A 25,000-nucleotide genomic window follows, 5' to 3' on the forward strand; every position below is an offset into this window, starting at 1 on the left:
CATATTGAACTCCTAAATGTTTTGGACGCAAGATATCCCTGTGAAAATGATCCTTAGAGAGGCAGAACGCCAGATCTGGGAAAAGAATCAAGGCTGGCTTGTCTGCTGCACGGTTTAAACAAATATTTTTCATCTGGTCTGCATATTCTATGCTTTTGTACAAATTTAGCATCTGTTTGTACCTGCATATTTTAACTTAAGAGCTTTCATTAATTTTTTTTTTTTTTTTTTAAGCTTCAAAGCCATAAACATGTATATTTATACCACAGTATTGTACGCTGGTTGTAAAGCTCTGAATTAAGTCATTCTCTGCTTTAGTTTTGATTAGAATGATACAATTAGAACCTGTTATTCTACCAACTAATTACTTGTAGAATGTGACATCTGAAGAATACTACAAGATTACAAATTTAGGAATGAACTGAGAATGTGCTCTGTTTATGTTATTCCCCTATCTTCAGTCAAATCATTGTCATGGAAATGGATTAATACTGGGCCAGTTTCTGTCCTCATCAAAATCTTTCTCACAAAAAATGAGAAATAAGGATTTTAATGCTTCGTGTATCAATAAGATTTTAATAGACGGCTTTGATCTTCTTGCCAGTCTATCACTTGATTGGCCGAGCAGCATCCATCTTCCTGAATCATCATCGACTTGTGTTCATTTCTGGGAAATTCTTTCTTTTTCTTTTTTTTTTTTTTTGTTGTTTTTGGTCGTTGTTGAACCATTTCTGGGTGCCTTTTGACATTCTGTGTCTTACGAGCATGACTAAGTGAAAGATTAAAGCAGATTTTTCACTTAAATCTCAAATACTAAATTCTCCCACTTAAAAAAATTAAAAAACTAAAAAAAAAATAGAGGTTGTATGCTTGTGCACCTCTCCAAATAAAGAAAGGCTGGCATTTAGAAGTTGAAAAGGTGAGAAAGACGCGCTATTTATATTTATTTTTCCCTGTGAAAGCCCTTTGGAGGGTCAATTCTTAACCAGGCTGTAGGTGTGAATACCTGTTGCACATCAGCTAACAAATTAGCAGCAAGAAACCAAGTTTGACAGTCACTTTAACCCACTCCGAACCCCCAGTTTCACGGGAAGTAAACCGATCCATGATAAATTCATAGTAAATAATTCTACGCATATCATGCTCATTTGCATATGAATTAACCCAATTTATGGCCATAAAGGCAGACTTTGTCAGCGCGCAGAGAGTGCAGGGAAGACGCAAACAAACCGTACGGGCAGAGAACTGCCCACAGTTAAAAATTTGTCACATTTCTGCACCACTTGATATTAATACATGCTGTGCTTCAAATAAGGTTACAGTGACGATGACAGCTCAGATCTGCGCGACGATAGATAGAAAGAGAGATATAAGAACTTATATCTTCCTTCTGTATTTGCAGTTTCTTCCAGGTATAGATCTCACAGTGTCTGTTAACTGATTATTTCTTTTAAACATGGGGAAAAAAAAAAAAAAAATCCCTTTTTATCACCCGACTGCTTATTAGATTTGATATGGGGAAAAGCCCTTCATTTGCACCGAACAAATAGTGCTGTTTTCCACCACTGGCTGTCATGTTTAAAGTAAATAAGTTCTCGTCCATCCAGCACCGCTGAACTCATTCAGTTGCCAGAACAAAGCCATTGTATAGAGGTCCACAACAGCCCTTTTCTCTCCTTTCCCCGAGCAGGATCTTCCCTCTTCCCGCAGTGTGCTCCCCAGCTTTGTAAGCAATTCAATAACGTGCAAATGCTAAAAGTGTGCGTGCTTCTTCCACAGAAGAAATGAAGGAAGATTATGACACTATGGGGCCTGAAGCCACAATTCAGACCGCTGGAAACAACGGTACAGGTAAGGCCTGGCATGACACGAGCATCGCTTTCCTTCCATACCGCGTAGAATTAGCTGCGTGTGAAGTGGCGGAACAATTTCTTTTTTGTTTTCAGTTGAACAATCAGGAAGCGCTTACATAATTCTCCTGTTTTGTTTTGGGGGCTTTTTTTTGTGTTGTTTTTTTGTTTTTTTTTTTTTTAAATTTTTTTCCCCCCAATTTGATGGCGACGGCGCAGCGACAAAACTCATTCGGTGAGAGTCCCGGCTGCCCCTCCCGTGCCCCGCAACATTTCAGCCCCTGACTCCTTTTAACCGCCTCCTCGGGAGCTAATAGTTTTCAGCAGGGCGAGGAGGTGTTTTTCCCAGCGAGGGCGAATCTCGGGTAGTTTAAAGAAGCTGGACCAGGATACAGGAGTCTTTTAATGAGAGAGACCGTACAAAGAGCTTGGTAATGAGGATGGGGTGCACCCTTCTTGGCAACCCCAGATTCGCATGGTGCACAGAGTAAGCTACTTCAGAGACTGAAAACATCTTTTCAGCAAGACACACATAAACCCCTTACATAGATACACAGACACACACACTTTAAATGCATATTTATGAGATTATTATGTTTCTGGCTAATCTTTTTTTTTTTTTTTTTTTTTTTTCCACTTTCCACATCTCTTTCTTTCCCTTCTTCTTAGAAATCAATACATTTTGTGGAACAAGAAAGGGGGCAGCGATATTTAGCCGGCATCATCTCCGAGCCATCTCTTTTTTTTTTTTTCCTGTAGCAGAGCAAAACAGCAAAAGGTTTCTGTTACTGTTTTCTAATCCAAAAGAATTCAGGGGTTTACCAGGTTTTCCAAAGGCCACAAGGCCCCACTCCATCCTCAGCACAGCTGAATACCATACATCACCCAACGTTTCTTTCGCATTTCGTCACAATTTGAGATGTTGCAGATAGCCCCGATTTACACGGTGAAAAGTAAGAGTTTTCTAGTATAAGTACGTTTCTATGCATTCTATTACGAGATGTAGTTCATAGGTAATGCCCTCTACAAATATTATTGTAAAAGGTTCTACCTAGGACTTGCAAGGATTTTATTACTCACACTTTCCTAATGTTGGCAACACCCACATAAAACCCCAATGCTCTTATTAAGTAACACAAGAAATTTACTTTATAATCCTTGAGGGAGAAAATAATAGGAAAATAAAACCATGTCACTGCCTTTTTCATCCATTAGATTTATTATGCATGAAAGGAGGGTGGCACCGAGGCACAGTTTATCATTGCATATATACTTAACGACGTTGCCATACGGAACATGATACATACGTATTTTAAAAGCTTTTTTGATTTCCAAGGGACCTTAATAAAGTGACAAATTGTGCTTAGCACTTGGAGAAACAGGACTTGAAAAGACGTCTGATTCAGAAATAAGACTTGATGGTTATCTGAATTACCATTACCAGAGCCTTTGAGGTTCCCTATCAGTCCGTGTGACTTCCTTTGCACATATTTTCCTTACCATAACAGGCCTTGACTCTTTCATACTTGCAATGTGGTCTGCTCGAGGGGGGGAAGACTTCATGTCCTCTTAGCCCCTTCCCTTCCAGTATCTGATGGTCTCTTCTGCCTGCTCGGCTCCGTCCTCACGGCATCTCTCTGGGGGCAGGGCGCCGCCAAGCCCTTGCACAGCGCCGCCGCTAACGGGGTCAGACCCACGGCTGTGGGGCGTCCCGCCTCTTCTGAAACCAGTTTGCTGGGGGAAAAAAGATAAGGGTTGCCCCTAGCCGGCTTGGTGCACTGCAAACTCGTGGTTCAAAGAGTGCTTGGCGTTTGGTCGGGCGGTCTGCGTCTAAAACGCAAAAGCTGCTCTGGACGTCGCACCCGGCAATTCCTTCCCCAGATGTCCTCTGCAAAAGTCTCAGACTCCTCTTCACCCCGGCTGCTCTCTGCTGCGACGGGCGGCTCGCTCAAATAACCGTTGCGAGTTGTCTAGTGCTCTGCTGGTGTTTGATTCAAATCTTTTATCGCTGAGGCGTTCAGAGCCACCTCCTTCGGTGCAGGCTGGTGCCCGGGTAACTTGGGTAGAACATGTTTCTGCCACGGATGCAGTCTCCCCAGTCTCTTAAGGGTGATGTCAGATTATTTAGTCATATTAAAGCATCTGATAAACTAAATGCCTTTGCCAGTCTTTTCACCTGGAGTGGAAGATGCCAGGTGACGGTGTCCTCTGGTAGGAGCTGCAGCATCCTTCATGCAAAAAAACTCCTCCAGGCTTGGCTGTTGAGGTGCTCCAACCATTATTTGAGGAGGAAAGGAAAGAGAGCCATTGGGGATCCTTCCTACCTAGTCTGGGAAAGTTCAAAGTTTTCTTCTTCAGCCTCACTATAGGCTTTGGGCCTGTCTTGAGTGTCTGGCCTCAATTTTTCCCTGCAGGTAGTCGGGGGATTTAATACTGGTGTTTAATAAAATAGCTGAGGTGAGGCTGAGACTCGACCCAATGAAAGAAGTTGGATCAGTGACTCCATCTTCAGCAAAAGCCGTACCATGGCGACCTTCTGGTGGCCAAGAAAACCATTTGGGTCTTCCTACAGATTAACATGGGCTCTTTGAGATGGGCCGAGGAGGTTTCTCTCATTGAACACAATATGCCTCTCCCTCTTGACACCAGATCCTCTAAGTGCTCCGTGACCCGTGCTGAGCACAGAGACAGGAGATACACCTTCAGGCTCATTGCCGTACATCCAACCAGCAAAGTTGCTGTAGGTGCATGCAATAACCGTAGTGTATTTTTAGCATCAAATTCATCGCAGAACATCATTAGTAGAGAAAGAAAACTGAAAGAAAAAGTCTCTGTTATTAAATTATTCTGCTATTGTCAGAGTGGCCACTTCCTAGTGGTACTTAAAAAAGAAATCTTGTTATCCATACATTAATCAGCTGCATTTTCATAATGAGCCGTGGAGACTTAATAGTGGAAAAGCAAAAGTGACCATTAGAGTGAAAATTTTAGTCTTTGGTCCTGCTAAATTAATTTGTAAATATTTCTGGGGATTTCTGAAATGGTTACTTGACAAAATGATGCTTTGCAGAAGGTGCAGAGGGGTCTTTTTCAAATGGGAATGAATAAATTCCTATGGTTTGTTTTATTGTACCTGTCACAGTTATTGCAACTGGAATGTTTGCAGAAAATAGATTAACAAATTCCCTGTAAACAAACGGAAAAAACCTGCCCGGTTTCGATTACCAACATCTGACAAGCTTCGAGTAAAGATCTCTTAATATAATTTGAAGAAGGGGAAAAAAACAACCCAAAAAACCTTTGGGGAGGAGGAAAACAGAAGTAAAACTTGGCAGGTTGGAGGACAGGCCGTTTTCAGGCTGTAATCTGTGTGTACCAATGGGGGCCTCTCACTTCCTGGCTAATGAAGGCTGTGGTTTTATTAGCTTTGTTTGCGATTAAGGGCAGCTATCACCATCTCGCAGGACGAGTTCCCACACAAAATAACTGGTCTCCCAAGCTCCTTGAACCTCTCTCTCACTTTATCTTGAAAGGTCCTAAATGCCTCCAAAGATAGCTTTCCTTAATGCGTTTTATTTTTATGTGACACAGCCACACCAGCTTTTGGAGCTGAAAATATTTCTGCTCTCTGGGCTCCAATAATTAATTAAAAAAGGACTTATTTGGTGAGGTCACCCGCCGTAGATCTCGCTGAAATTCTTGCCTCGCAGGAGGGGATGTGCAGTGTGTGCGCGGTGTTAGCCCACGAGGAATCCGGGAACATGACTTTCTGCAGGGAAAAAAATTAGGGCACGGGGCGGGGAACAAGCCTTTTCCCCCCAGAAATTGAGAGAGGAACCTAATGGGTATCAGATGGGTCATTTTAGTAACACTGGGTGAGCTTCCAGCCATGTCTGAATCGTCAGTAACGTCGCTGGTGAGAAAGCAGATACACATGGTCACCTTTTGCTATTTATGTTAATCTCCAGTGCTGCGGCACTGGTTGTATTGTTTCAGTTAAGGATCTATCAGCTTTTCCACTAAATCCCCTTGTTTTTAGGGGTTTATAATATAGACATAAACATTTGCTTTAGCTCCTGGATTGTATGTGCAGACATAGAAGCCAAATAATCCAGAGAATTAGGAAGCCAAGGCCAGTAATACGGCAGCAGCCCTCTGCAACCTCTTGGATCAGCCTCCAGATAGACTTGGGGCCTGGGAAGGAAGAACCTCATTTGGGTTTGAGTTTGGGACTCCAGCTCCTAATATTAACTCAGGCCCTGCGTGGTGGCTTGAATTCCCATCCTATAAATGCAGTTACAGAATCACAGAATGGTCAGGGTTGGAAGGGACCTCTGGAGATCATCTAGTTCAACCCCCAAGTCATCTAGTCCAAACCCCCGATCATCTAGTCCAAGCCCAGTTGCAAGCTCCAACCCCCCCCCCCAGCCTACCTGGAGGAGAAGGACACATGGAGCCATCCCCCGGAGCCGTCCCACCCTTTCCCCTTCCTACTCCCGTATCTTCTCTCTGGGGAAAAGCTCACTTTCCCTGCTTCACAGGTAGCATTTACTGGGTCATGGCCTGAACCCAGCAAAAAATAAATTTGTTTTCCTTGGATCTATTGCTAAGCCAAGAGAAGGAGCAGAGATGGGGTGGTGTTAAGCCAGAGGGTGGATGATCTTACAACAGTTGGAAGACCTAGGTGTAGCAAGGGAATGAAAAGTCAGGTTTCCACCTCAGCTTTGTTCTGATAAAACCAAAGTCAAAAGACATAGGCTGAAGCTCCTGTGCATAAGGTGTACTTCAGCGACCACCATTTTGTTATATTTCTCTCACAGCAACAAAATGGAGGTAAGGTTCTCAGTCTCGTTCTCCGTATTTATGCTCCCCTTCTGTAGAAGTTGCTTTTTTGGGAGGGGGGGCAAAAAAGGAGATATTGCTTCTCATGATACTAACAAATGACAACAAGAACTACAGAAGGACCAAGAGAGGAGCACTGTGGTGTTGTAGAGATTCCCTACGAAAGCTCTGCGATAGGAACAGAAGTTTCCTTCCCAAAACGGGGTCCCGTGCCCTGTGCCATTTGGTCCCTGTCACTAAAATACTGCAGAACGGTTGAGAAGCTGCTCAGCTCCTATGAAAAACAGGGCGTATTCATCTTGGCGAAAGGATTTGAATTTATTGGCTAAAGGGGTGAGGTTTGCGTAGATGAATATCTACTTTTATCGATGACGGTGAGATCAGCGCTTCAAATCAGGCGCTTTCAGGTTTCCAGTTGTGCCCCACTCAGAGGCCACATCACGTTTTGACTGCCGGCAGCACCTTGCATTCTTGTAGGAAACTGAGGCAAAGCATTTACCCAGTTCTAAACACCAAGGAGCTGGTTAGTCTCTCGTTTCCACTGGTTACAAACCAGTATAACCCTGTAGGGCCATAACCCCTCTAATTTCTGTGAGTTTACTTCATATTGCTCCTTGGTATCAGTGAAAGCAGAATTGTGCCATTTAATATTTTACTTTTACATGAACTGTAGAATAGTTTATGGCATTGCCTCATTTTCTTATTTCACCTAAGGAGAAATACATTAAAAACGTAATCAATCATAAGGTGTTCTTTTCATTTACGGTCAGTTAAAACCAAGTATCTTTAATTCCCTGCCACCAACTGTGTCTTCCAAGATCCGTTAATAAAAAATATATCAGAGAAACAAAATGATCAGCTCCTTTTTTTTTTTCCTTAGTATAATTATACTAATATTTGTCTACAACCTCCCAGAGTTTTAGGGTCTTTCCCACATGCAATGTTCATACATGGAGGAGAAAAGTGTATTTTTAGCAACAGGATGTTTTGTGGTTGAGCATATATTATGTTTCATGGACATTGCATGGACAATAAAAAATTGGGTTTACATTTAAGGAAAAGAAGGAAAACTCTTGTACAGACTGTAAAAGTGGTTTTAGGCTCGGTATCCCCGTTATGGTCTGAAACATGTGGTTCTATTTGTAGAAATCTATGAAGCAATACTTTTTTTTTTTTTAAACAACCTATTCTCCCATTGTTAGTAAATTTTTCAGGGGAAAAAAAATAATAAAAGGAAGATGTCATGAGCAATTCTCTTGTGCCTGCCATGGAAGAGCAGCCCGAGGCTGGACCCGTCGTGGAGGAGAAGCAGTTGTGGTCTTTACCACCTGCAACTCCCACCTCCCATGCGGGGACCGTTTCGGGGTCTTGCGGGATCTATGGGGCAGCTGAGCTCAGTCCTGTAGGTCGAACTGTGTTCACACCAAAAGCCGTGGGTCCCCCAGGAGCCCCCTGAAGGTTCAGGTTCCATAGATGAAGGATTACCTGCATTACCCAAACCTCATAAACTTCTCCTGCTGCCCCGTAGAGCCCGTGTTCCTGTTGATTTAACTGCCCACCCTTACTTCCATCCAGGCTGGTGGAAAGCCCGCATTAATTTTATTAGGAGCTGGAGCAAGAGCGAGGATCTGGCTGCAGCCCCAGCCCCGTAGCTCCGGCAGGAACACCGGCTCAGCCTGCGACGTTAACCGACCCGAGCTCTCGGGCAGGAGGCACTCAAACCCCTTTTCTTCTCCCCTTCTCTCCTTTTAGTGAAGAACGCAAATTGCACGTCGGACTTTGAGGAATATTTTGCCAAAAGGAAACTGGAGGAAGGAGACGGGCATGCAGTCAGCATAGCAGAGTACCTGCAGCGCAGCGACACAGCCATTATTTACCCCGAAGCCCCCGAGGAACTGTCTCGCCTTGGCACTCCGGAGGCCAATGGGCAAGAAGAAAATGGTGAGGCTGTAATTCATTTTTAGCCAGTATCCTGACCTCGTGCAGCTGTTGCAATTATAAATGCACTCACTACATGCCTGGGTGTTTACCTTAAAAATCGAAGAACAGCTGCAGCGGCATGGAATTTCATGAGCAAAGATTGGGGCTGTAATTTCAGTGTATTGTGATTTTTTCAGTCAGCAAATTTGTACTATTTGGCGGGCGAACCGAAGAGCTGAATTTAAACGGGAGAAAGGCTGCCACTCCATTTGGGAGTTTGGGAAGTTTTAATCGAGTTTTAATGCAAGCAAAGACGGGGTAGCCGACCCGTCGCTCTCCGGCGCCTTGATAAATAATTGGAAACGTGTGGGTAGGGAGGATTCGGTCAATGGCGTAAGTACCCTAATGAGGTGGGGCTGGAATGCAAATCGCCAATTGATGGGGAAAAAGTATTTCTTAGCTTTCCAGCCGGCGAAGTCTGCGGGAGGAGCGATGCCCGTAATTAATTTCCGAGCGGGGTCCGGCGCGGGTCCTGCGAGTCTGCCGTGGGCGTGCGCGGGTGCCGGTGCCTCCCGCCGCCGGTTGGAAGCGGGCAGCAGATTGCAGCGATTCCTCTCATACCATGCCGGGCAATCAGCCCATGAGCTGCCATTGATTCGCTGACCTTTTGGCCTGCCTCTTCTTCTTCTTCCCCCCCTCCCCAACCCCTTCCTCCTCCCCGTCCTGGGGGTGCAGACCTGCCACCTGGAACTCCAGATGCCTTCGCCCAACTGCTGACCTGCCCCTACTGCGACCGGGGCTACAAGCGCCTGACGTCCCTCAAGGAGCACATCAAGTACCGCCACGAGAAGAACGAGGAGAACTTCTCGTGCCCTCTCTGTAACTACACGTTTGCCTACCGCACCCAGCTCGAGCGGCATATGGTGACACACAAGCCAGGGACAGATCAGGTGGGGGGCTGGTTTTAAGTGATTTCTTTCTGTAATAACCCCTTAGAGAAACGATATTGCTTTGATTGGCAATCATTATTAATTTTTCATGGCATTTTGAAGATGCAGATCTTTTAATGGTAATAGCTTTAATTGAGGTCTAAATGATTTTTTGATGGTCTCTTCTAATATGATTTAATAGTCTTATGTTCACGATCGAATGAGTGTGTTAATTTCTAATTTAGAAATTTTATTTGCACTTTAACTTGACTTTAGTTTCGTTTTTATGTTCCTCAAAAAGTGAATGAAACTGTAGCATTTTAATTATACATTATTAAACATCTCAGCAATTTTAATTCCATTTTTCACCTAGTTTTACTTTGCAGTGTTGCAAATAGGAGCTCCAAGACATACTAAAAGATCCGCTAATATTTTTTCATTACTTTTTGAGTAACCTTTTCAATCATGTGAAATTACGCGTATTTTGTATAATCGTTTGTTAAACATAATTACGCATTTTTTAGAATAACTCCTCCTCCAGTACATATAGGCCATCATTTGTGATTGTGCCCCCAACGACACATGCGTGCGCTAGAATTGCAGCATCGCTATCATTTGTATGGCCCGGCAGCGTATCGCCAATAAATCAAAGCGTTTTTTTTTTCCTCGATGTGATGCATGTAATATTATATCAGCGCTGCGTTTAAGGAAACGCTGCGTATCTCAAACAGGTGACTGAGCTTCCCCAGTGCCCCTAAACAGGCTGGTGACAGACCTGTGCCGCAAAACTCTTTACATACCAGCAGAAAATCTACTCCTGTCCTCGCTGGGGGATTGCTTCTGAAAACCCGTCTGATGGAGGGCTGTAATGGAAACTCAAATGGCGCGGTTAAAACTTAAATAAATAGATGTGTGCATTGTGTCAAATTATAAAGGCTTTATGCCGTATTTATTTTTCTTAAAAACCTGAAAATCATGATCGGCTCTATTTCTCTTGGTAGGTTTTTCTCAGCGCAAGGTAAATTCAGTTAGGCAAACAGGCATCTCCTAATCGTGCGATTCTTGCAATTAACATTTTTAAGAGAACCGTCTCTTTTGCTTGATCTTAAATCAATATAAATGATTCTGGAGCGGTTTCTCCCGTTCTTTCCTTCCCGTGGCTTTTCCAGTAGACAAACACATTTTCACGTGTGTATTTTTCCTAACCTGATCCGCCGTAAGGTTCTTTCTTTTGCTTCGTGTCATTAAAAACACCGGGGGGGGGGGAAAAAACCCCACCAACCCAACCCAAAAGCGCGTAGATATTTATCCAACGTAACCGCCTGAAATTTCACATGCGAGAGCGCGCTGGTGCTGGCGCATTATGAATGGTAGCTTTGGTGTTGAAAAGTCCCCTCATTTGCTCATGGCATTTACAATTAGTAAATTAAAATGATTGTATCATATTAACAGTGGCACAACTAAAGTTTATAGTAGTCCTCGGAGGGCGATGGGGGGAGACAAAACAGCTGTTGCTGTTTGTTTATGCAACTCAGCAACATATGAGCGCGGGTCCCTCAATGGCGCGCGGCGGGCTGGGCTCTGCTTGATCTTTGAAGGTTGCTGCTGTTTGAACAAACCTCCCTGTGTCCCATGTAACACCATCTGTCTCGCCAGGAATGTGGGAAGAGGCAGCACACCCTCGCAGTTGTCATACCGTTTCGGCGCTGCCTTTTTTTTTTTTTTTTTTTTTTTTTTTCCCCCTCCCTTCTTTTTTTTTTTTTTTTTCCTTCTTTTTTTTTTTCCCCCTTTCACCCCCCCCTCCTCCTTCCCCGCTCCTGCAATAGGCTTTTGTGTCGTGGCCGCCTGCTAAAGGCTGACCTCTTACCTTGAGCATCCAGAGTGGTTGGCTATATTATTATGAATATTTTTTTTTTTTTAATTTTTTTTTTTTTCCCCTCTCCAAATTCGAACTCGCAGGGATTTTCTTGCTTGTTGCAAAAAGGTCAGCTGCCTTTCGTTACATCTTTACACCTCTTTTAACTTTCAACTTTCCCTCACCACTTAGAAGAGCAATGGGGGGAGGGGGGGAGAAACACGGCACGAAAGGTAGCTCAAGTCTTCCCTGCTGCTCTGTGATTTTACAAAACATCTCCGCCAGCAGCTCACGCCGAAGACGCGGTCTCTTCTGCTTGATAATGAATTAAATCTTACACGAAATGCCACTAACGACAGTGTTTCTGTCTTTCCTACACGCGCAGTAAACAGAATTTTTAAACAAGCAGAGTCCCACATGTTCGGAGTCTGCTAGGAATATTAAGAGCCACAAATCTTCTTATAAAACAGTTTCTCTTGTCGTAAGATACCTTAAAGCGACACATTTCTGATGAGAGACTTAGGAAATAATTCTAGAGCAAATATCGAATGCTCATGTGAAAGTACTTTCTCATTTGTTTCGGTTTACTGCCAACATTTTGATTTTTATTGCAACGCTGATGAGACAAATAAATGTACATGCAGACCTTTTGGGCCGCTTGATAAATTCAGAGCCACATTAATTTTGTTTTTGTTTTTTAAGCTAGAAATTCATGGCTTCTCTTGCGGAAAATTCATGTTGGTATCTTTTTTTTTTTTCTTTTTTTCCTCCTCCCCCCCCCCCCCTTCCCAGCACCAAATGCTGACCCAAGGAGCAGGCAATCGCAAGTTCAAATGCACTGAGTGTGGCAAGGCCTTCAAATATAAACACCATCTGAAGGAACACCTGCGAATTCACAGTGGTGAGTAGCGGAGGTGCTGGTGTGCTCATTTGCATTTTGTTTAATTAGCTGAGTTTTAAAGACTGCTTAAAATTTACACAGTTCTGCTTCTGGCTTCTTGGAGCTACTAAGGTATTTCATAAGTGATATCTGAGTCATCCTCATTTATCATGCTGTTAATACCGCCGTCTCGCTGAAAGATTTGGAAATAGTAAAGCTTCCTGCAAATAATATGGACTGTTTTTTCGGCAGTTTGAGTTCAGATGCGTTCACTCATTTCTGTGCAGTCGGACCCTGAAGAGTCCATTATATTTTCCATAATGAAAAGTGCCCCCCAAGTGAAATACAGCTCGAATTCTCAGATAACGAGTCAGCGCAAAGCATCTCCTATTGAATGACTCGCGCGTTTTGGCTCTCCTGCTTGACGCAGCATTCGGCACACGAAATGCCACCGGGCTCTGTCCAGGCACCAACCCCCAGCAATGCTGATGTGGCGGTCCTGACATCAGGACTCAGTTTCTCATACTGTGCTCGTTTCCAGTGAAAATTCCTTTTTTTTTTTTTTTTTTTTTTTTGAAGAAAAATAAATAAATAAAGAAGAAAGAAATCAAATTTGAACAGTCTGGATTTGATTTGACTCCCTTCACCACAGGGTACTTACCTGTGACTGGCAATGGTCAGTCCGGAGCCAATGTCACACCTTGGCAGCTGCTGCCGGCTGGAGACCGTGGGTCCAAACTGACCTCAAGACCTGTAGAAAGAGGAGGGTAAAACAGGGGTGGTGTGTGGCCATATTCATGCAATTAATATTCCCCTCACTATTAATCAGTGGGTACACAGACGATCAGTTGGGTATCAAACGCGATCGCTTGCAATTACAGCAGCGACACTGATAATTAACATTTGGTTTTAATTATCATTTTAGGTGAAAAACCATATGAGTGTCCCAACTGCAAGAAACGTTTCTCCCATTCTGGCTCCTACAGTTCGCACATCAGCAGCAAGAAGTGTATTGGTTTAATCTCTGTAAATGGCAGAATGAGAAACAATATCAAGACGGGTTCTTCTCCTAATTCTGTATCTTCCTCTCCTACTAATTCAGCCATTACGCAGCTGAGAAACAAGCTGGAGAATGGCAAACCACTTAGTATGTCTGAACAAACAGGCCTACTGAAAATTAAAACCGAACCACTAGATTTCAATGAGTATAAGGTTCTTATGGCCTCACATGGGTTTAGTGCAACTAGTCCTTTTATGAATGGTGGACTTGGAGCAACCAGCCCCTTAGGAGTTCATGCTTCTGCTCAAAGTCCAATGCAGCACTTAGGCGTAGGGATGGAAGCACCATTGCTTGGGTTTCCTGCGGTAGGCAGTAATTTAAGTGAGGTGCAGAAGGTCCTACAGATTGTGGACAACACGGTTTCCAGGCAGAAAATGGACTGCAAGGCTGAAGAGATCTCCAAGTTGAAGGTTTACCATATGAAGGATTCCTGCTCTCAAGCCGAGGAACAAGGAGTTACCTCCCCCAATATCCCCCCCGTGGGTCTTCCAGTAGTAAGTCATAATGGTGCCACTAAAAGTATTATTGACTATACATTAGAGAAAGTCAATGAAGCCAAAGCTTGCCTCCAGAGCTTAACCACAGACTCGAGGAGGCAGCTCAATAACATTAAAAAAGAGAAGCTGCGAACCCTAATAGACCTGGTAACTGAAGACAAGATGATAGAGAACCATAACGTATCCACTCCATTTTCATGCCAGTTCTGTAAAGAAAGCTTTCCTGGTCCCATTCCGTTGCATCAGCATGAGCGTTACCTGTGTAAAATGAACGAAGAAATCAAGGCGGTCCTTCAGCCTCACGAGAACATGGTTCCCAACAAACCTGGAGTGTTTGATAAGCAAACCCTCTTGCTGTCATCAGTACTTTCTGAGAAAGGAATGACTAGCCCCATCAACCCATACAAGGACCACATGTCTGTACTTAAAGCATATTATGCTATGAACATGGAACCCAACTCCGATGAACTACTGAAAATTTCCATTGCTGTTGGCCTTCCTCAGGAATTTGTGAAGGAATGGTTTGAACAAAGAAAAGTCTACCAGTATTCAAGTTCCAGGTCACCATCACTGGAAAGGGCCAGTGCCAAGGTGGCGCTGGCTGCCACCAACAACACTCCCACTAAAGACTCTTTGTCAGCCAGATCTCCAATAAAGCCTGTGGACTCTATAACTTCACCATCTATAGCTGAACTCCATAACAGTGTTACTAATTGTGATACTCCTCTCAGGCTAACAAAACCTCCTCATTTTACCAATATTAAACCAGTTGATAAATTGGACCACTCTAGGAGCAATACTCCTTCTCCTTTAAATCTTTCTTCCACATCTTCTAAAAACTCCCACAGTAGTTCTTACACTCCAAACAGTTTCTCTTCTGAGGAGCTTCAGGCTGAGCCTTTGGACTTGTCTTTACCAAAACAAATGAAGGAACCCAAAAGTATTATATCCACAAAGAACAAAACAAAATCCAATAGTGTAAATTTAGAACACAACAGTGTTTCTTCATCATCTGAAAACTCAGATGAGCCACTGAACTTGACTTTTATCAAGAAGGAGTTTTCTAATTCAAATAATCTGGATAAAAGCACTAACCCAGTATTTGGTATGAACCCATTTAGTGCCAAACCTTTATACACAACACTTCCACCACAGAGCGCATTTCCCCCGGCCACTTTTATGCCACCAGTCCAGACCAGTATTCCTGGGCTGCGACCATACCCAGGACTAGATCAGATGAGCTTCCTACCACATATGGCCTATACTTACCCAACTGGAGCAGCTACTTTTGCCGATATGCAGCAAAGGAGAAAGTACCAGCGGAAACAAGGATTTCAGGTAAATTGTTGCAACCGTTTTCTTTTGCCAGGCTAGAACTCACGATTTTGTGATATGTCCTCTTACAGAAGAAAAAGCTCAAAGCTATATTCAACGCTTCCAACAAAATTAGCAGAGTTTATTTGAGTCCAAACTCGCAAAAATGCAGTGGAGTAGGAAAACAAAGTGCAAGTACCTTAGGAGTACCTCTGCTTGGGTTCAGAAGCAGTATCAATACCTTTGAAGAGGCACAATGCTTATGGGTTTACTCTGTTAAGAGCTCAGTCATTTCTTATTACAATTATATCTAAATAATAATGATAATGTCCATGAAAAAACCCACCCTGTAGGGATAAAAAAAAAGGAAACTTTGTAGGGAAACTGATCTCTACGGGGCATAATTACATCTCACCATGGGGAAATGGAACAGTGGGAGACCTCTTGTTAATGACTCCCACACCGGGACGCAAAGCGGTATCCCTCTAAGCAGAGGTCCGTATGGCCTCGTAGCAGCTCTATCCCATTGAAAGCCCTCCAAGCTTCCTTCTCCATGTTTTTTTGGGGGGGTTTGTTCACCCACCATGCCTGGGAAAGGCGTTCTCTCTTCTCGTGAATGTCTGGGGGATGAGAAACGTTGACGCGTTGCTTCACCATAGTCCCTTCCTCCATCTCACCTGCTGCCCTTCCCGGGCTACCAGTCCTCTAATCCTGCCAGTCATCCGGAACAGCTTTGAAAAAACCCAGGGATTAAACAAAATTATACAGAGAGGTAGCAGCTAGGGCCCTTAATCGCAGACAAAGTCTTTCCCTGGACGCGTAATCTGGGTCAGCACTGCTTCGTGCCGGGGTACAACCTGTAATCCTTTTCGCAGGTCGCCCCAGAGTCAATACATGAGTAGTAAAGGATTTCGCCGCTCGCGTGCCTACAGCAAAGAGCTGCTCTACAGAAGTCGTACTTTTATAGCTTTTTGCTGGGTGTATTCAGATATAACGTACAGAGTTTAGTTAAATGAGATTAACTGATTATAGATTAATAATTTTTTTTTTTTTTTTACATTTGTGCATGTTCCCCTATGTCCTATTATGGTCTATTAGTAATTTTACTGAGTAGTAAATGTTTTATAGTTTCAAATGTGAAAATCAGGTATGGTTTTACATTACAGGCTGTAATCCCTCTTTGCACAATAGGAGCATAAATAGCACTGCACCTCCATAACAGCTGTTCCACTATTCCAATTTACAGTACATCTGCCCTCTTTGTAAATGTATTTAAGCCTATTTAATCTTCTCTAATATTAATTAGTGCAAACCTAGTCTAAGAAAACCGAACTGTGTGATAGCAAATGGAAATGTATGTTATCATGCAAGTTTGCACTCTCTTTGGATCAAGACAAAATAAATATCAAGAAATTTAATAATTTACTGATCCACATTCATTATTGCTTAATGCTGAAGGCTGTTTTAACATAGATAGAACATTGATAAAAAGTGTTATTAATATTCCCTATTTCAAATTACAAAATTAAATATAAAAATATAGCTTGAGGCCTTTAGTCGGGAGACATACATTTAAATGGATTGCATAATAATAACATTTGTACCTAAATATAAAATTCAATTAAAACCTTTCTACAGATACAGAATATATCCAAGTTCCAGTGTTTTGAAAGGAATGATCTCTTAGCTGTTGCTTAGACTCAGCCCTGTAAAATATTACCACCCCTTTTGCCGTCCACGAACAGCCTCCCCTTCGCATTTTCCGCTCCTCGAAAATATTTAGTGCCAATGTGACAAATACCGTCCGCTTGTGTAAATCATATTATCGCAGAGCGCTCAAAACCAGAAAGGTGGTTGAAGGCAGAGAAGTAGGAGGCTCCTCATTATTTCCACGGTTCCCATCAGCTGTAGTTTCATTACCAACGGGTTCTTCAGCTAAGAGGGGTCACCACCCTAAGCAGGCATGATTTGAACTTTTCTGGGGTGGTGGGTTCCTCCGTGGGAAGGAGCGGTGGTGTCACTCACGGGTGGTTCCCTCGCAGGGAGAATTGCTTGATGGAACCCCAGACTACATGTCCGGCCTCGACGACATGACGGACTCCGACTCCTGTCTGTCCCGAAAGAAGATCAAGAAGACAGAAAGTGGCATGTACGCGTGTGACTTATGTGACAAGACATTCCAGAAGAGCAGTTCCCTGCTGCGACACAAATACGAGCACACAGGTAGGATGGCCGCGCGTGCCGAGGGGAGGGTTGAGGTCTTTGCAGAAGCTTTGAGGTCTTCACTACGCTCTTCTCTGTTTTTCATGAGTACACTTGTGCAATGTACCGTTCAGTGGGTGCTGAGCCTTTCAACAGGGAAGAAATAATATTGGCTCAGTTCAACTTATTTTTTAATTTTTTTTAATGGTTGTTGCTTGGGAAAGTGCTGTTGGATGCGATGGGGTGGGTCTCGGCAGGTGCTAGGTGAGCTCACGCCATGTTGAGTGCGGTGGCAATCGTGGCACTCAGCATCTCGCAGGATGAGCCCTCTTCAAATAAGGCAGGCCCTAGCGCTCGGAAAGGAGTGCGACTTGGTCCACACAAAGTCCGGCACGGGAAGGGAGAGTGACAGTGTATTTCTCGTTTCTTAGACACTATCTGACCCCGCGCCATTTAATCCCATAGAAAAACTTCCACTGACGTTAGCAGGGTGAGAGCTGGCTCCGGCCGAGTTATCTGAAAGCAAACAGCTCACGGGGGTTGCTCTCGCCGTGATTTCGTGCGCAGGCAGGTTGCGTTTCGCCTTTTCTCTTCTCGGTTAATGCCCAGGGAAGGTTTCCTTCTTTCCCGAGCAGGAACTGATTTGCGTCCAGTTCAAGGAAGCTTGCCAAAGCTCACCGCGGATTGTCAGCTTAAAAAATATTTTGCTTTGAAAAAGAGCCTCCATCACACCTATGCTGGCCGCGGTTCCCCGTGCAGGCAGCGCTCCCTTCCCCACTGCCGGCCAGGGCGGGCAGGAGCCCAGAGGTGGAGAGGTCTCCGAGGGGGACGCATAGGCTCAGCATGTATCGTTTAGGGGAAAGCGGGACCATAGGTCCCCAAATAATAGAGATATCGAGTTATGTTAGACAAAGGGAACGTGAATTATCATGTGGATTATTGTGCAGCAGGACATAAAGCAAACTCCAACTTCCGAGAGTTAGAAAAAGCTTACTCAGGAGGAAACTTTCCTTAACTTTGAAAGCTGAGTCCCACTACAGGAAATGAAGCGAGTCACATCATCCTTCAATCTCACCATGAGACGGTAAAAAACTTATACCTCTCTATTAATACATCTTCCAGGCCGCACATAACCATTTGGCATTTCACCTATGAAAAATTTACAATTGAGAAGTGGACTGTGCCTTTAAAAATAAATAAATAAATAAATAAATCCTTTACTTTGTTATTTTTCCTTCTTATTCTTTTCTTCCGAATTTTAAGCTAATCCCACACAGGAAAATAAAAAAGGAAGTTAAAATACACACGGGATTAGGGAGGAAAATTAAAAGCAACATTTTGGACTAGACCAGCTAGTTCATTGGTGGAATGTGCTCTCCATAACATTATTCAGATCAAATTGTTTATTCAGTAGAAGAAGCTTTGAAGGCTTTACGTCCCTGCACCTTTCCTCTCCTGAATGATTTTATTACAGCCATCTGCAAACATTATGGTTTACTACGCTACTACCGTAAAGCTCTTATGTTAGAACCGGCCTTCATATATATCGGGATCTGGACATATGGTTGAATCCCATAAAGTTGGTAGTCCATAAGGTCGACAGACATATGGTTGAAAGGCTGAAAATTTGACAAGCTGAAATGTGTGCAATCACCTTGATTTGCAAAATAAACTGCATTTGTAAAAGCAGAAATATGTTCTGGTCTTTAAGTAGCACGGGAACCTACTGCCTAGAAAAATACCACACAGCTGCAACGCAAAGGCTTTTCTCCTTCTTTGCTCTGTCCATTTCGGCTTTTCAACTTTACGTCCGTCAATTTTATGGGACTCAGCCTTATGATCCAGAACATGTCCAGGGTGTCATATTTAACGCGCTAGAGCTGCGGCGCATCATCAAGCTCCTGCGTGGCATTTAGAGACGGGAAGGATGGTCTCGTGGCAAAGGCACAGGCGCTGAGGCTGAGCGCGCCGCGCTCTTTGCTTTGCCACAGACTCCCTCCGTGAATTTCAGCAGAGGAATTTTGCCCATCTTTGAAATAGAGGGCAAAATAATACCATCCCACTACGCCGGGTGTTGTAAATCTTAATTCACGCAGGCTGAAATCCTGCGATGGAACTCGCTATGTAAAGTGTGAAGTATTATTAAGGACGCGTTTGCTTTTACGGAGCCTCCGCGCATCACGCTAACGTTAGACGGAGGTGGTTGGGAGCACTGAAGACCTTGGCTGGGCGAGCCTCCATAACTCATTCACAGCCTTCAGGAGGCACGCTGCGCTGGGACTTTGGCTAATGGCTTAGCGTGCATCTTAAGTGAATTTCAAATTAATGTGATGGTTTTTGGAAAAAGCTTGCAATTGCATTAATAACATAGGTGCGAAATTGCAGTCCATGTTCAGTGGAAGGAATGGAATTGAAAGCAAAGACATTCTTATGCATTTGGGGGCATTGTTAGAGTAAGCCCAGATTTTCCAGTCAACTTTTTGAAATCTCAAAAAGAGAAAAAGCTTCTTTTCTGGAGCGTGTTGCTGGTTTCTGACCGGCTGATCACGATCTGTTGTTACTTCATGAAAAATGTATTTTAGGAGGAATTGGACCACTTCCTGCCTTTCCTGGAGAAGCACAAATAGTGGATGTTGTTTATACTGATGTCTTTTTTAGTATGTAAAAAAATCTCTGAGTTTTTTAGGTCTTTTTTCTGGTATTTGAACAATCAGAATTTCTTTGACACCACTTCTTATAATCCACATACCTATCGCAACCAACGCTAGAGCAAGCAGCCCCTAAAGATTTACCCCAGAGAAATTATTTGGAGCAAAAAGCAACACGGACACGTAAAACTACATGAGCTGGCTTAATTGTGCAACACAACTACTGTAAAGGAGAAACCAGGAACGTCGTAGGTTATTGTGGTGGAACTGAGTTTCCCTGCCAGGGTAAGAAGAAGAATGGGATTTGGCCGGTCCTTTGTGCCAACCCAAGACCTTTTGATAGGACCATGCAGCCGCAGGTCAAGATGCTCCGCGATTACCTCTGTACGCTGTGCCTGCCCCAGCTCGAGCACAGTAGGAAAAAAGGGCCCGAATTTCACAATCCGTAATTTTTATTATATGCAGTGTTGGTGGTATTTTGCAATAGCTTCTAGCTTCCCGTGGAGAAGGAAAATTTATTGTGTTGCTGCAATGAGTGAATTGCATTGGTTCTGGCTGAGCTGAAATTTAGTGTAGAGGCCACTGCTTGCTGCAGGACCAAACTCTGCCAAGTCGATCTTGGGATGCCATTTAATTTTAAGAGAAGTCATCTGTCCCTCTTGGAGTTTGAACTTTACAAGTTCCTACTTCTTTAAAACCGGAGGATGCAGCACTGTAATTAGGGTGCGGAGCGTGGTAGGTAGCGCGGGAATCCAGTGCTCACACTATTTTCCTGCGGAGTCTTATGAACCCATCCTAACTTTGGGCAGGCTGAAATGAGTTGAGCAGACCCTGCTTCATTTGCATGCATCTAATCTCGGATTTCTCCAAGCTCTTTAGCACACAGTTTGAGACTACAGGTGAAGAAGATGGTCACCTTCATGGCAAAGCATTGGTGGCATTTGGCAAATAAAAATCTGCATTGCAGATAAGGAGGGAAAGAGGTAGAGGGTAAGCCAGCAGGAGAGCGAACAGAATGGAGCACCTAGAAAATAAGACAAATGTCCCGGCTCCTGGATAGCAATCCGCCCCCCCCCCCCCCCCGGGCCTTTGTCACCAACGCTGCGTTGGGCTCATTGAGGAGTAAGGTGAAGGTTAGCGTTTGTTCTGCCGTCGTCAACGCCCGTGTCTGCTACACGCCAGCTTTATCGGAGCTCTGCAAGGAAACTTGCAGCGTGCCCGCTCTGCAACAAAAGCTGGAAACGGGTTTTCAGAATCCTACCTAGAAATTCTAAATCCTTTCATTGTTGTTCTATATTACATCATATTCTATTTTATTACTTGTGTGGGCCATCGAGGGCCTCATAGCTGCGCTAGTGCTTTCATCCTTTCCTTTTCCACTGTATATTTTATTAAGACCTCTTTTTTATTTTCGTAGCTTTCATGCTGATGCAAGCACTAGTTTTATTTCCAGATTGATTCTGTAAACTAAATATTGTTCTTGAGCCTGGTAGCAAATCAGCTCTCTCTGGCTAGTATTTTGAATTCCCAGCTCAGGAGTTTTCTTTATTTAGAGCTTGATTCATAAAAAATTTACATGCTATTTAAAGGTTATTTTTTCCATGCTTTACTCTGCTACAAGTTTAGAATTCCCCCTTTTACACTCAAATAAAGAAAAAAAAAAAAAAAAAAGGATATACTCTATGCTTGTGAAATTTTCTCTGCAGACAAGGTCTCTTATTCAAAACAGAACAGGTGCAGCTTGGGCAATTATATATAAATTGCATTTATCTTGCACCTTTGACCGCTTCCCTGTGCTCTGGCTGCTAATCCATCTCCATTGGGACTACATCTAACGTGCAAACCCCCAAGCAGCTTCAAAAGAACTGCCTTTAAAAAATAAAAACAAACTGGCACAAAAATGTTTCCTTCTTTCCTCCAAAGAGTGGGGTTTCTGTTTGGCCCCCTCCCACAGAAAATAAGACCCACTTGCCTTAGGCAACGGACGGGTGATATTTAGTCTGGGACCAGTGACAGATCATGATCTGATGTCTTATGACTTTTATACCACTGCAAATGGGAAATGCACAGCTTTTCAGTCAAAGACTTTTAGCCCAGGAAGATTGAGAGATGCTTACTGTTAGCGATTTGTTGTTGTTGTTTTGTTTTAACAGAAATGCAATTTTAGAGACTTTGCAAAGAGATTAGTTGTAGGTTCCCCTCTGTGAATTGAGCACTGGCCCCTGTGGGAACCTCTTTTTGCAGATGGTGGAATAAAAAAAAAAGCCCAAATATTTCCTTCAGGTGTTTGTGAGAGCTTTATCATTTAGTTTCACTGCAAAATGTGGCATCTACGTCACCCATCCACTGGGATGTTTAAATCTGCTTCCTCTTGACCCATCTCTACTCCACTGCTGCTATAACATTGCATGACAACACTTTTACTGTGTCTGCTAGCTAAATAGCTGATAAAGCAGCCAGGGCTACCTACAGTTGTAGGTTCTCCACATCCACCTACAGTTGTAGGTTCTCCACATTCACCTACAACTGCAGGTTCTCTCCATCCGCCTACAGCTGTAGGGTCTCTCCATCCACCTACAACTACAGGTTCTCCGTATCCACCTACAACTGCAGGTTCTCCCCATCCACCTACAGTTGTAGATTCTCTCCATCCACCTACAACTACAGGTTCTCTGCATCCACCTACAATTGCAGGTTCTCCCCATCCACCTACAATTGTAGACTTATTCCCATCCCCTGCGTAAAATCCCTTATTTCAGCTTTATTTTATGGCCTACTAATGCGTTGTAGAGATCAGGCACTCCTTCTAAATGGCTGAAATACTGGGTTTTGCACACAGGGGGAAAAAAATAATTCTTCCGCAAATGTTCGGAAACCCGATACATTTAAAAACATATTTCAATTAGTGTTGTAACAGCTGCGCGCTGCGCACCGCTAAGGTATGTTGCGTGGTGTCTGAACAAAGAACTTTGCTCAAGCTGTCATGTTCCCTCAGATCAAAACTGAGTCCTTGATACGGATGTGGTAGACCAAATAGCTCTAGTGCAGCCTTTTTAGTAATAATATAAATTAATATGAAAATATGGAGTATTTTAATCTTCTCGTTTCTGAATTAATTTATAAAATATGGATGATTCCCTGCCAGCCTACCTCCGTGCTGGCTTGGGGGAGGCCCCAGGTAGAAGGAGGAGGAGGTGCAGCATTGAACGGATGCTGCGTGCAAGGGATGAGCAAAGCTGACAGAGGGATGAGCACATCACCCGGCCTCTGGAAGGGCGGGTGGAGGCAAACCTGGATGAGAAGCAGTGGAGGTGGCTGACTTCTGTTTGAGGAGAGGAAAAGTGCTGGGCAACCGGATGGAGCACAACTGTGGGGTGAGAAGGGTGTAGTGGGCATCAAATGTAGAGTCCCTCAAAAAAAAATCAAGAAATTTGAACTAATGGAGAAGGAGCTGCATTGTGGAGAAGTGGAACAAGACAAGGGCTGGGCTTGCTGATGTTAGGGAAAAGTAAGTCAGAGGGAGGGACTGAGACAGCGTGGGCAGAAGTTCAGTGAGGAGGACACAAAAAAAGGTGCCGAGGAAAAGCAGACGGCCTACGAGGAACAAGAGAGGAATGAAATTAGCAACTATGGAGACGCTAGCAAAGGGATGGCAGCGTGTTGCTCTGAGGGGGCTCAGCAGGAGAGCCGGGACGCGGCAGGGACACAGGGCAGGTGTATCTGATGCATCCAGCTGGGTGGTTGGCAGCGTTGGGAAAGCTCCCACCTCACCCGTGAGGGCTTTCTTCTGGCAGCGCTGGGGTTTGAGGAGTGCTTAGGTCTTGAGTGCTTTGGGACTTTAATCTAATTTGAGCAGGTGACCTGATGGTGCTAAAATCTCTCCAGCAAAGACTGTGGGATTTCCCCACCGCGGCAAAACTTGTGCTCTGAATCGCTCCTGGCTCTGGATTCGATGTACCCCCAGGTCAAGGCGGGAGGTTCAAAGCCAAAGTACGCGTACAGCTCAGAGCCCAGAGTTTTCTTCAAGCCTGACTTTTAACCAACAGGTTAAACTGGCAGAAATGCATATTTAGGAAACAGATCATAAAAGCAATACTTCTATAATTCAATATATTGAGCTTCAATTTTACTGTAGAGGGAAATAATAATAAAAAAGAAACCCTGTATGTGTGCAAGGTTAGGAAACTCTCATACAAAGAAATGTAGTTTGAGTCCCAGTTTCCAGGCATCCACTAATTTCCCTGTCACTTGGGTTATTCTATCTGTGGTTTCTCCCGTATTTTCCTTCCTGCCAGATCTCCCCTTCGTTTCATAACATACAATTTTTGGCTTCCTTGAGCATTCGTTAATCACACCTTATTAAATGTGAACTTTCACAGTGGGACTTGAAGGTAGCTGTGACTAGATCGGGGGAAAAAAAAAAAAAAAGCGTGTTCCTTGGTATTCATTCTTAGCAACTTTGCTATGGAAGTGAAATTTTGTTTTACGCCTGACTTTCCCTGCTCTCGAGTCCCAGCAGTGACTGCAGGGGAAAAGAAAGCAGATCAGGTTCATAAAGGAGCAGCTTGAATTTTCCTGGAAGTCGAGATCTTTCAGCGGTCTGGAAACATTTTTTTTTTTTTTTTTTTTTTTTTTGCTGTTGGATTTCCTTCCATGCTAGTGCTGCCAGTGATGGTCTCCCATCTTCCCGGCTCTTCTCTTTCGGCTGGGGTTTTCTCGCCTACCCTCCACCGTACTCTTCCTCCCTCTGCTCTTGTTTCTTTAAGAATTAATGAAATACCACACTTTTACAACCGGCAGGACGGGAGGGCTCTGGTGGGAAGTTTATTCCTGTTCTGGTCACATGCCACATTAGCTAAGTATGATAAATACGCTCGAGGAATCAGGCCAGTTCACTAATAAGTTCCTAACGATCTGCTCTAGCAATAAGACATGCAAAGCAGGGCTCCGCATTTCAGGCATAGAACACAGCATTTTTCTTTGCGTAAAAATAGCACGAAATA

General features: G+C 43.7%; 1 protein-coding gene across 3 annotated transcripts in view; it reads left to right on the plus strand.

The window, feature by feature from the left end:
* ZEB2 (zinc finger E-box binding homeobox 2) overlaps nucleotides 1–25,000 on the plus strand; it is a 118,064-nt gene that overhangs the window by 89,712 nt on the left and 3,352 nt on the right. For 2 of the 3 annotated variants that reach the window (XM_082483390.1, XM_082483389.1), the window contains exons 6-11: nucleotides 1,780–1,851; nucleotides 8,445–8,633; nucleotides 9,348–9,562; nucleotides 12,189–12,297; nucleotides 13,202–15,171; nucleotides 17,190–17,370. In XM_082483390.1, coding sequence (XP_082339516.1) covers nucleotides 1,780–1,851; nucleotides 8,445–8,633; nucleotides 9,348–9,562; nucleotides 12,189–12,297; nucleotides 13,202–15,171; nucleotides 17,190–17,370 — 2,736 coding nt within the window. The remainder of the gene's footprint in view (nucleotides 1–1,779; nucleotides 1,852–8,444; nucleotides 8,634–9,347; nucleotides 9,563–12,188; nucleotides 12,298–13,201; nucleotides 15,172–17,189; nucleotides 17,371–25,000) is intronic. The other variant, XM_082483391.1, reaches the window with a different exon arrangement.

This window comes from Vanellus vanellus, assembly GCF_965231255.1.
Source record: "Vanellus vanellus genome assembly, chromosome: 5".
Taxonomy (NCBI): domain Eukaryota; kingdom Metazoa; phylum Chordata; class Aves; order Charadriiformes; family Charadriidae; genus Vanellus; species Vanellus vanellus.